Here is a 12,166-nt window from a genome sequence, read left to right as displayed (position 1 = left end):
AATAGCAGCCCCCATATTCTGTCTTCTGAAATACCATGTTTTTCCTCTGAACACATACCATAGTCTGTTACCGCCTTATGTGGATATTTAGTTCTTTAGCCTGCCTCCACACAGTAGGACACGGTCTCATCCCTACTACCCAAAACAGGACATGAAGTCCTACTTGGAAGGCTCAGGCAAGAGGATCTCTTAAGCCCAGGAATTTGAGGCCAGCCTCACAAATATAGTGAGATCTAGTCCCCACCCCACTCCCCAAAAAAGCCATGATAAATAGCGGGTATTCCAAATTATTTGATGAATAAACAAATGTCCCATTTAGTCATAATGCTCCATGTCCCTCCCTGATGTTGAGCTCCAAGCCATGAACCCATCAGGGAGAGAGGGTAAGGTGGGTCTCAGGCTGTGGACAACCTGAAGTGGGGGCAGGCTGGGGGTTCTATGATGGACACCCCCCAGCAGAGGATCTAGAGCTGTCACTTCAAGGCAGAGAGCTGGGAGAGATCAACAGCACGTTCACTATTCCTAGACCATCATAGTTGCCAGCCCTGTGGGCACGTGCTGGGATCACAGCTGTGATGGAGTGACCCCAGACTCTGCCACAAGCTCCCAGTCCAGTGGGGTGACAAATATATCACCTGGCAATGGCAGCCACAGATCTCAGGGACCTGGGAGGTGCAGGAGGCGGCGGGATCCCAGAGGCAGCTCCTGACCCATACTGAGGGTCCCGGAGGCCTTTCTAGAGGAGGGGACCCCTGATCTGTGTGAAAATCATCCTGAGTCCTGACCCCTGACCTATCCAGACACCAGGCAGCATCTCTGCTCCCACCTCCTGGGTCTCTGATGCCTGATCTAGTCCTGGGAATACACCCAGATCCCAGCAGTCAGCTCAACCATGGGTCCTTTCCCTTAACCCCGCAACCTAAGGGTGTGACCACCAGAGGGCACTGTGCTCCAGTCTTTGGCAGAGGCAGCTCCCCCATCCTCGGACAGGGGAGAGCTGGAGGAGGCCAGGAGGGTAGACACTGGCCCTCCATCCTGAGCTTCCAGCCCTGTTGAGGACCTGGCTCCAGACTCTCTGTCTCTCACCTCTCTCTCTCTCTCTCTCTCCCCCCCAGCCCCCATAGTCTCCAGTGGACCTGGAATCCCTAGGAAACTGTCCCAGACAGCATGGGCATTGGAGCCCAGCATTTGCTGACCCCCACCAGTCCCTCTAGTCCCTCTAATATTCAGAGGCTGCAGCCCTGAACGCCTGAGCTGCCCTTGGGACATTGAGACAGGCTTTAAGAGCTCTTCTGCCTAGAGAAGGCACTAAGAAGGTGGGGCTGGTGTGGCCACACGGTACCGGGGAAGCAACAGTAAAGTAACAAAAACCATCAGGGCCACTGCTTAACTTTTCCTGAGCATCATCCTGGGACAGAGTTTTTTTTTTAATGTTTGAAGACCGAACCCCACAGGTCCTCTCACCACCCACCCTGGGCAACAGGACTCAGTTCCCCAGGGACCAGGGAGGAAGCTCTGGCTGACGTGGGCCAGGCCCTCATGCAGATTCAGCATCCCTGCCTGGTGACAGGGAGAAGCTAATACCTTGGGGGGGGAGGGGGGGCTGCAGACTTCCTGGATCAGGAAAACGCCATCCCTGCCCATCCCCCACCTCCCAGTCCTGTAGATTCCGCGTGTCCAAAGGTTGATCCCAGAATCTGTCCTTAGTAAGTCCCCAACCCTTTCAAAGGAACCCAAGGGCCTGAGACTCTGGGTTGGTGTCCAGAGACAAACAGAAAGAAGAAACAAAGATGAGACGGTGCCAGCCTCCGGTGGGCTGGGCCGGGTAGGGGGCTTCCATAGAGCCATAAAAGGGCTCAGCTCCCTGGGATCCCTCCAGGCTCTGCTGAAATTTGCTGATACTCTGGGGTCCTTTAGTGTTCTCACCTGTAAAGTGGGAGTAAGAGTCCTAGCCTTCTGGATCCGAGGTGCGGACACTGGGAACAAGCACTTAGAATAGTGCCAGAAGCTTGGGGGCACCTGGAAACTACCTGCTGTGATCATTGTCCTCCCAAGTCCCATGACTGAGCGCCAGCTACGGGCTGGGTGTGCAGCTCAGTGTTTTATGTTCATGTCAGTAACCCAGAGGGATAGATACTGCCAATCACCACCACCCCCCCAAAAAAAATGATGAAAAAACATCTGGGCTGTAGCTCAGGGGTGGAGCCCTTGCCTAGCATGCTAGAGGTTCCAACCCCAGCACTAAAAGAAAGAAAATCCTCACAAAGGGGCACAGTCTCTGGTTGGAGATCATAAATAAATCGCAAGCCCTGCCAGGTGCGGTGGTGCACACCCCACAATCCCAGCAGCTCAGGAGGCTGAGGCAGGAGGATCTCAAGTTCAAAGCCAGCCTCGGCAATGGCGAGGTGCTTAGCAACTCAGTGAGATGCTGTCTCCAAATAAAATACAAAATAGGGCTGGGGATGTGGCTCAGTGGTTGAGTGCTCCTGAGTTCAATCCCGGGTACCAAACAATAATAAAAATCAACTGGAAGCCCTACACTTGAACTGCTGCAGGCTGACCCCAATGCACATGCACCACTCTTCCTACTGCCAGGCATGAGGGGAGGATCATAAGTTCAAGGCCAGCCTCAGCAATGGTAGGGTGCTTAGCAACTCAGTGAGACGCTGTTTCCCCTACAAAATACCCTTCCTCCAGATATTCACGTAGCTCACCCTCTCCTCGCCTCAGTTCTTTGCTGGAATATCATATTCCTAGTGACTCCTATGGACCACTTGCATTTGTTTTCTAAGTTTGCTGTAACAAATTGTCACAAACTGAGAGGCTTAAACTTCACTCATCATCTATGGTACTAGGGTCAGGGGTTTGGAATGATTTTCATCATCTCTGAAGGCTGTCTGGGAGGACCCACGTCCTGGCCTTTTCTACCTTCTGGAAGCACCACTCACACTGTGCCTCTGACGTCACATCTCCTCTCTCTCAAGCCAGCCGTCTTCCCTCCCTTTTTAAAAGGCTTTCAAAGCCAGGCATTGTGGCATGTGCCTGTAATCCCAGTGACTTGGGAGGCTGAGGCAGAGGATCATAAACTGAAGTGCCCCTGAGTCCAATCCCTGGTACCAAAAAAAAAAAAAAAAAAAAAAAGAAAAGAAAAAAAAGAAAAGAAAAAGAAAGGCTGATGTGAAACAGGGATTAGGGATAAAGAGGTGAGGTGTGGACTGGGGATGTGGTTCTGAGGACCAAACCCAGGGCCTCACACATGCCAGGCAAGCACTCTACCACTGAGACGCAGCCCCAGCCCCATGTAATTTCCTTTTTTCTTTTTTTGAGAGGAGAGAGAGAGAGAGAGAGAGAGAATTTTTAATATTTATTTTTTAGTTCTCGGCAGACACAACATCTTTGTTGGTATGTGGTGCTGAGGATCGAACCCGGGCTGCACGCATGCTAGGCGAGCGCGCTACCGCTTGAGCCACATCCCCAGCCCCATGTAATTTTCTGTCCCTACACATACCTGGGTCAGTGGAGAGCACTCTACTTTGTTCCTTTGGTATCTGCTTCGGTCTGGTACAAATCACACTGTTCATCTCGAGAGCTTTGCAGTGTGTCTCCATATTGGCCAAGAAGCCCTCCCTCCCCCTTTTAATGTTGAATTAACTATTTGAACAACTTTACTCCCCCAAGCAAGCTTTCGAATAAGTTTATTGAGTGGGGGAAATATTTCATCTGTAACTCCGATTGAGATTGCTTTGGATTTATGAATTAATTAAGAGACAAATGAATATTTCGATATCCTAACTCAGGACAAAGATGGTTTCTCTTTTTTTTTTCCCAGATTATCTTTATATTGTTTATTGGTAATGTTTTTCCCATCAAGATTTTATGCCTCCTTGATTAAGTCAATCGGTAGCCGGCTGACGTGAATACATGCCTGTGGTTTCAGATACCCAGGAGGCTGAGGTGGAAGGAGCACTGTAAGACCCAGCTTCAAGACCAGCCTGGGCAACATGGCAACAACCCATCACAAAAAATTTTAAAAAGTTGTTAGATACTTTTTCATTTTTGTTGCTCTTGAGAATAACCTGGTTTTAAAAAAATTATGTTTCAATTGATTATTAATGACAGTGTTATCAAAATGATATTGATTTAAAAAAAATTTTAGTTGTTGTGGACCTTTATTTTATTCATTTATTTTTATGTGGTGCTGAGGATCAAACCCAGTGCCTCACACATGCAGGGCAAGCGCTCACCACTGAGCCAAAACCCCAGCCCCAATATTGATTGTCTTGATAGGCTGACATATCAACAATAAGAACCCCTCCCTAAGACCTTCCTGTCCTCTTTGTTATGAGAGTAAGAAGCATTTCTGGGATATTTCAGTCCATGGTGAATCCCAGTCATATCTTCAAGAATGGCCTGACTCTGAGATCCTCTGACTCTGGTGTTGATCAGAGGTAAAGACGGATGAGTGGGTGGGCGCAGTGGTGCACACCTGTAATCCCAGCAATTGGGGAGCCTGAGGCAGGAGGATCACCAGGTCAAGGCCAGGCTGGGCAACTAAGTAAGACCCTGACTCAAAATAAAAAATAAAAAGCACTGGGATAGGACACAGTGACCCTGGATTCAATGTCCAGTACAAAAAAAAAAAAATGGATGAGTGCCTTGCAGCATCTACTTCTGGAACTCGCTGTGGTTTTTTGTTTGTTTGTTTGTTTGTTTGTTTGCTTGTTTTGTTGGAGTTTCTTTCTTTCTTTCCTTTTTTTTTTTTTTTTTTGGAACTGGACATTGAATCCAGGATCCTGCATCACTGAACAATATCCCCATATCCCCACCGCTATTAATTTACTTATTGGTACCAGGGATTGAATCCAGGGGTGCTTAACCACTGAGTCAAACCCCAGCCCTTTTTATTTTTTATTTTGAGACAGGGTCTCACTAAGTTGCTCAGAGCCTCCGTAAATTGGTGAGGCTAGCTCTGAACTGGCGATCCTCCTGCCTTGGCCTCCTGAGTCAAATGGTGCTTGAGCTCCTCTTTTGATGAAATGGCAACAGCTGGGAGAACTCTGCAGTATCCCGCCGCCCGCGTCTAGTTTAACACCAATTCACACGGCCACGAGGGGGCGCCGTTACCCACCCGTCCACACAAGGAAGGTTGCAATGCGGGGTGTGACCACCAGGGGCGCTGTTCCTGCAGAAGTACCCGCTGTGTGCTAGGCGCTGGTCTCCACGCTAGGAATACAAAGCCGGCGAGGAGTGTGTATTCTGTAGACGTGGAAGTGTAGACAGACCATAAAATAAACTCACGGATCATTTCAAATTTAACAGGAAGGCGGGGCGCGGGGACGCATGTCTGTAATCCCAGCAGTTTGGGAGGCTGAGGCAGGAGGATTGCGAGTTCAATCAGCCTCAGCAATTTAGCGAGGCCCTAAGCAACTCAGCAAGACCCTACCTCTGACAAAGTATTAAAAGGGCTGGGGATGTGTCCCCATGGGTGAGCACCCTGGGTTTAATCCCCAGAACCAAATTAAATAAAAATAATATAAAAACGGTGATCTTTGGCAGAAAGAGGAACAGGGAATGGGGCGGATGGAGACTGGGGGAGGGGTGCAGTGGGGTGTGACAAAAAGTGTCATCTTGCTGTGGTGTGGGGAGGAGACCACAGACTGTGGGAGGGAGGCACTAGTGCGGCCTCAGTGTGGGGGCGGTGGGGCAGGTCCACTGTGTTCCTTGGGGCTTTTCCATATCAGAGGGCCTCCGTCCGATTCAGTGTTTCCAAATCTTGCTGTGGGATGGCGGCAGCAGGAGCTGATGACCCACCCCTCCCCCCAGTTATAAAGTGGATAACAATGAGTATTGTTTGCCTGACCGCAGTTTCCTCCCAAGTTCCCATTTCCCAGATGAGGAAACTGAGAAGTCCAACAGTGGTACCCCAGGACTTTAGAACCTGGTTGGTGGGGAAGGTAACTGGGGGATTGAACCCAGGGGTACTATCATGGAGATTCATCCCCAACCCTTTTATTTTATCTTGAGACAGGGTCTTACTAAATTGCTGAGGCTGACCTCAAACTTGAGAACCTCCTGCCTCAGCCTCCGGAGGCACTAGGAACATGGCCTGTGCCACTGCACCCAGCAAAACCTGGGTTGCAAGCACATGCTGTCCCCACCATGAAGAGGAACCAAAAACAGGTTCTGTGAGAGGGAAGTAGAAAGAGATCCCTGGCCCAAGGTGGGTGTTCTGGGACTCCTCCATCCTCACATTCTCTGCATTTATCTGAAGACTGGGAGGCTTTGGTGGCTGTGTGCAGGGACAGTGTGGCCTCCTGCTGGACTGGACCAGCCACTCCCAGATGCTCTTCTGGGTGGCCCAGCCTCCAGGATGGCAGCTGATCCTGGCTGGATGGCTCAGGAGGGGAGAGGAGCCCAGCTCGGTTGGTAGAGGAGAGAGATGCCCTGGCTCTGGCCCTGCCCAGGCTGAGCCCTGCCACTGTCTCTGAACTGACCCAGCTGGAAACCACTCAGGCCATGGCCTCCTGAAAATTTGCTAGCAGCCACTAACCACTTCCCAGGGCCAGCCCCTCCCCTGACCTCCAGCCTCCCCGCCATCAGGAGGATTTCATTAGTGGTGGTCTGTCCTGATTGGAGGAAGGCCCTGCCAATATCCAGGATTTTCCCTGGCTCAGCCCCAATGTCCATCCCCCTTCCCACAAGCTGAGGGTCCTCAAGATACCATGTCACCCATCCTCCAAAGTCTGGCCTTCAAGTTCCTCCAGGATTTTACCACCTCAAGGGGAAATGGCTTCTCCCAAGTGCCTGGGGCCATTCAGTGTACCTCCCTGAGACCCGGGTGCTGCTCTCTGACCAGTGAGTGAGCACCTTCCGGCCACCAAGAGTAGACTCTGGGTGGTTTCAGTTCTACACCCGGCACACAGTGACCGCCCGGCACACAGTGACCGCCCAGCACGCTTCACGCCCTTTGCTCTGTGACCACCCGTGCCGGGGTGATGAGGGCCACACTGGGTCGTGTGTATCTCCCCTGGCCCAGAGGTCTAGGGTGTCATTGTCCCCAGCAGTCCTGGGCGGCCCACAGGGACCCTGCTGGCTGGGACGGGGCCAGGCAAGGGAGGGGAGGCAGGGAGGACAGGATGTGAGTCCCAAGGCGCGGCGGGGTCAGCAGGGCCTGTTCTCAGGCTCCCTGGCCAGGAGCGAGCCTCCATCTGGCGGGGCCAGCTGCGGGCGCTGGGACACACGGCCCCAGCAGGAGAGAGGGAGGCTGGGCCAGGGGCTGCAGGGACACGGGGGCAGACACCGAGAGGGAAAACAGGCACGTGGTGTTATTGTCACAGAACCATTAAATACAACTTATCCACAAGCTGGGGGGCTGGGCAGTGCTGGGGAGCGCGGGGTCAGCGAGGCCAGGAGGGTCAGGGGGGCGCCGTCCGGGTCTGGTCCTGGAGGGGGCTCGGGCTGCCCTCGGCGGAGGGGCTGGGCTGGCGGAGGCCGGGCTGTTTGTGGAGGCCCCGCAACTTGGCCAGCAACTCCTGGACGAAGTCCTGGGGACAGGGGGGGTGCTGAGACTGGGGCCCCGTGCATGGGGCTCTCCAGCTTCCTGCTCTTCAGTGGGGGCGGGGGGGGGTAGGGAGGGACGGTGGGAAATTAAGGGGCAGAGATGGGGCAGGAGGAACCCGAGACCAGGGAAAGAGACAGAGAGGGAGAGAGGGAGAGAGACCGAGATGGAGAGACACAGAGACACAGAGACATGTGATGTTTCACAGGCCAAGAGATGACCAGGAGGGTCCCCAGAGACAGAGGCCTGAGATAGTTCCAGGCCAGACTGACACAGTGACGTCTGTCCCTCAGGCTGCCCGGAGCTGGTTGGAGAAACATGAATATTTTTCCCTTTTAAAGCAGGGAAGGAAGTGGGAGGAGCTGGAGGCCCCTGGGAGGAGGCACTGAAGGGAGAGAGGCTGAGCCCCAGGACAGGCCCAGCAAGAGGCAGGGACAGGGACGGAGACAGATGGGGAGGCGCTCAGAGGGAGCCTATAATGGAGCCCCGTGGCAGATGGGGAGAGGAGGGAGGAGGAGGAGGAGACAAAGGGCATCAGTGGAGAGCAGAAGAGCTGGGGGGGGCTGAGCCCCACTGGCCAACCCCACTCCACTCCCTCCCCCAATATCAGGGTGCGGGGGACCAGACAAGGCCTGGGACTCCTGACAAAAACTCACCTCTGTGGGGTTCCTGCATGACTTCAGGAGTCCCTAAAAAAACCCACCCCACAAAAAACCCCAGTAAATATATAATACTTATTCCTCTCCAACCCCTTCCCTTTCCCAACAGAGCCCCAAGACAGCAAGACAAATGGAAGTCAGATCCCAGGGTGGACTTCCCACCTGTTTCAAGAAAGGAACACTGCCTGGGGGACTTCACAGAGTGAATGGGGGCAGGATTGAATCACCAGATCCAGGGGGGTGAGAAACTCATGCATTTTCTAACCCTGGAAAAGCGAAGACCAAAAGGATATGGCTGCCAGACTGCCTGAGTTTGAATCATAGCTGTTTTCCTACTGAGCTGTGTGATCCTGGGCAAATGATCTGACCTCTCTGGGCCTCGTTTTCCTCAATATCTGGAGATAACAATCGCACCTGCTTTCTAGGGTTTTATGGGGATGAACAGTTGGTAACTGTACAGTGTGCAGCACACAGTAAAGTGCTCAAGGAACACGTCAACTAGGGCTATTCTTTTTAGGGCCAAAGTGGAAGACAGGGAGGCAGCTCTCCCCCACCTACCTGGATTTTCCGGCTTCTCTCCTCTTCACTCTCCAGTTCCAATAATTCATCAATATTGACCTCATCGGGCATATCTGCCTCCTAAGGCGAGAGAGCAGGTCAGGGCCCTTCCCTCCCTCCCTGCCTTTGTCCAGGACTCTGGGGGAGCCCCACCAACACAGGGCCCAGCTGGCGGATTCTGGAGCAATAATGTGGCAGTCAGGGACAGCACCACCAAGGCGGGACATCTGGGTGCTGGGGGGGGAGGGGTGACAGATGGGTTGATGGAGGCCCAGAGTCCTGGACCAGCCCCATGCCTAGGCCCCTGGGCCGGTGAGCCTCGGGGCTGGCACGGGTCTGTCCCCTTGGCCGCAGTTCCTCCTGGGGAAAACAGGCCTGGTCAAGTCTTGGAATGTCATATTCTGGGACTCGGGAGAGGGGCTGGCTTGTGCCCTTTCAAGGAAAAGTCTTAGCACTAGGTGCTGGGGGAGGGGAGCCTGAGGGGGCGGGCCCCTTCCCCCAAGGGACACAAGTGGGAATAGGGCCCAGGGCCAACCCATGGGGCTAGAGGCCAAAGTGCAACTGGGTGGATCCAGGAAGATGACCACCCAGGCCTCCGGAGGTGGGCAGTGAGATAGTCAGGAGTGAGCCAAGAGTGTTCGGCCTCACTGGGCAGTGGCCCAAAAGATGTCTGGCTCAGGACCCCTGCTGGGAACAGGGTCCAGCTGTCCCCAGCAAGGGATCCCTGTGCCTACAGTCTCTCCTCCCCACCCGAAGTCCTGCTGTCTGGATGGGTGACGGGTGTGACTTTGGCCCTGCCACAGAGCTTGATGCCAAGGGTCCAGGCTGGCTGAGGTGGAGAGGTTGGTGGCATCATCTGGGCCATTTCCTACAAGGGCCTGTCGGTCTTGAGAGAGTGTCCATCACGTGCCTGGGGCTTGGGTGTGTTTGTCTCATTGTTACACATCCATGGCCAGTTGTGGGACTGCTGTCCATTATTATTATAGGATGCCACCACCAGCAACGGAATGTCTGATCACCCGTGAGTCCACACATGTGTCTGAGGAGAGAGGTCCTTGTGTCACTGTGAGGGGACATGGCTTCTACCACCTTCCTGCTGTGTGCTTGTAGGACCACTGGGAACCTGGGGCTATTTTCTGCATTCATGACTCTGAGCAGACTCAAATGACAAAGTGCCCGTCTGCTATGTGTGGACATATGGAGGGGTGGCTGATGCTCTTGCGTGCCCGAGGGCAGCTGCAATTCTGTGTCTGGGTGCACCCACAGCTTACTCAATTTTGTGTAATGGTATAACTTGTATAATGGTATATTTTGTGTCATGGTATAACTATAATTGCTGTAGATTTGTGTCTGTGAGTGGTGGTGGTATTTGTCATTGGATTTGTAGATGGCAAGAATTTTTTTCTTTAGAAGATAATGGATGCAGTTGGGTGGGGTGGCGCATGCCTGTAATCCCAGATGCTCAGGAGGCTAAACAGGAGGATCATGAGTTCAAAGCCTGCCTCAGCAACTTAGTGAAGCCCTGTCTCAAGATTAAAAAAAAAAAAAAAAAGGCTGGGATGTGGCTCAGTGGTTAAGTGCCCCTGGGTTCAAACCCCAGTACCAAAAAAAAAAAAAAAAAAGAGAAGAAATAATAGATGCGTGTGCCAAGGATACAGCTCAGTTGTCAGAGGTTTGCATGTGTGAAACTCTGGGTTCAATCCCCGGAACCAAAAAAAGAAGACATGATGATAATAGACACATGTGTGTAACTTGAGTCACTCTGTGTCCTAGACTAGCTATTGGAACTTGCAATGTCTGTGCGTCCCTACAGCTTTTACCAAGGAACACTTTGTGTTGAGGGTGTGTGTTTGGGTGGCCAAGGCAAGTGTGTCCTGGGTGGGGGGTGCAGCTCCTGGCGAATGGCAATCCACAAGTGCCCACATCTCCTGTGCTGGTGAGTTTGCGAGTGGCTGTCACTTCTGTTTATGCGTGGCTGCAGCTTCTATCATCGTGCACATCTGTGTACACTGCTGCTTCCTTTGCTGTGCGTGTCCCTGTGGTCCTATCTATCTCCTCGGTCACCATGTCTATGTTTGGCTTTAAGACACCCCTCCCCCCACCCATTCGCCAGATATGGTGGCCCTGGTTCCTCAGTTTTACCTCCTCGCCTCCTGTAGACGAACCCCCTGACCCTTCCCAGGTGTTTGGACCCATGTTTGGGGACCCAAGTGTGTCTCTGTCCACAAGCAGAGTGCCCTGCCTGGAGTGCAGGCGGGTGAGTGCCTGGATGAGTGCTGCCCGGGGGCGTGCGACCTCCGGTGTGGAGCGGGATGCGCGTGCATCGCGGACCGTGCAACGCGGACCCCGCACCCGGGCCACCCACCCCGCTGCAGCCCGGCCCGGGACCCTCCGCGTCTCACCCGGCCGCGGTACATCTCCTCCAAGCGCCCGTCGATCCACTTCTCCACGTCCAGCCGCCGCTGCAGCTCCCGCCGATCGTACTTGACGGTGACACGTGCGTGCCGTTTCTGCAGCCCCCCGGGGCTGCCCCCGGGCCCGCGGGCCCGCGATGGGGACTGCAGCTTGCTCAGCACCCGCTTGCCCAGCCTCTGCGCTGCCATCCCGCAGCCGCCGGCCAGCGCCGCGCAGTGGCCTCCGCTGGGCGCCTGGGGGCCTCTTACCGGAGGGGCGGGGCCGCGGGGCGGGGGCTCGCGCGGGGGAGGGGGTGCGGCCCCGCCCCCTCCGCCCGGGCCTCAGTTTCTCCGCGCGCAGCGGCGAGGACAGGCCACTTCCGGGTCTGGAAGCCCGCAGACGTGACAGCCTCAGGTATGGGTAGGGTCCGGGAGCCCCGCCGGGCCGCTGGGGCTCCCCAGACCTGCATCCCGGGGGCGGGGTCCCGGGACGGACTCGGGGACCCGGGCAGTCTGTGCCCTCTGGTGGCCGCGGCTGGTCGTGCAGGAGCCTTCGCTACTAGGAGGGGGCGGGGGCGGGGGCGGGTCAAGCCTTAAGACTTCGAGCCGTCTTTCCTTGTATTTTCCTTCTCTCTCTCCCCTGTCTTTGCGGTGCTGGCCTATCGTACTCTAGGCAAACCGCAAAACGATCATTGATGCTCCACCGTCCATCAGTTTATTCACTTGCCCCAGTCAACACATATTGAGCGCCTTCTAGGAACAAGAGGTGGAACAATGAAGCCCGGGCTTCGTGGAGTTGGCACTCAGTGGAGACAGATAGTAAATACACTATGTAAAAAGCCTGTCCTGGGGGGCTGCGCTTGTGGCTCAGTGGTAGAGCGCTTGCCTAGCAGCGTGTGAGGCACTGGTTTGATCCTCAGCATCACATAAAAATAAATAAATGAAATAAAGGCATTAAAAAAAAAAAAGAAAAAGAAAAAGAAACTTGGCTTGGTGGC

The 12,166-nt window shown here is 54.0% G+C and overlaps 1 protein-coding gene across 1 annotated transcript; it reads right to left on the bottom strand.

The window, feature by feature from the left end:
• Positions 1 to 7,303: 7,303 nt before the first annotated feature.
• Ppp1r14a (protein phosphatase 1 regulatory inhibitor subunit 14A) lies at positions 7,304 to 11,635 on the bottom strand. Its single transcript, XM_005340511.5, has 4 exons — positions 11,178 to 11,635; positions 8,776 to 8,856; positions 8,215 to 8,247; positions 7,304 to 7,544 (listed from the first exon to the last, which is right to left on the bottom strand). The coding sequence occupies exons 1-4, from the start codon at positions 11,376 to 11,378 to the stop codon at positions 7,416 to 7,418; spliced, it is 444 nt and encodes a 147-aa protein (XP_005340568.3). The 5' UTR covers positions 11,379 to 11,635; the 3' UTR covers positions 7,304 to 7,415.
• Positions 11,636 to 12,166: the final 531 nt, after the last annotated feature.

The sequence above is a fragment of the Ictidomys tridecemlineatus genome, chromosome 15 (assembly GCF_052094955.1).
Source record: "Ictidomys tridecemlineatus isolate mIctTri1 chromosome 15, mIctTri1.hap1, whole genome shotgun sequence".
NCBI lineage: Eukaryota > Metazoa > Chordata > Mammalia > Rodentia > Sciuridae > Ictidomys > Ictidomys tridecemlineatus.
The sequence above is the reverse complement of the archived record's forward strand: the minus strand, read 5'-3'. Positions and strand labels throughout refer to the sequence as shown.

Coding starts and splice junctions, on each gene's coding strand:
- Ppp1r14a (XM_005340511.5), bottom strand. CDS start 11,378: ATGGCAGCGCAGAGGCTGGGCAAGCGGGTGCTGAGCAAGCTGCAGTCC. Junction 8,857..11,177: donor AGGAGATGTACCGCGGCCGG/GTGAGACGCGGA, acceptor CTCTCGCCTTAG/GAGGCAGATATGCCCGATGA. Junction 8,248..8,775: donor AGAGAAGCCGGAAAATCCAG/GTAGGTGGGGGA, acceptor GGGTTTTTTTAG/GGACTCCTGAAGTCATGCAG.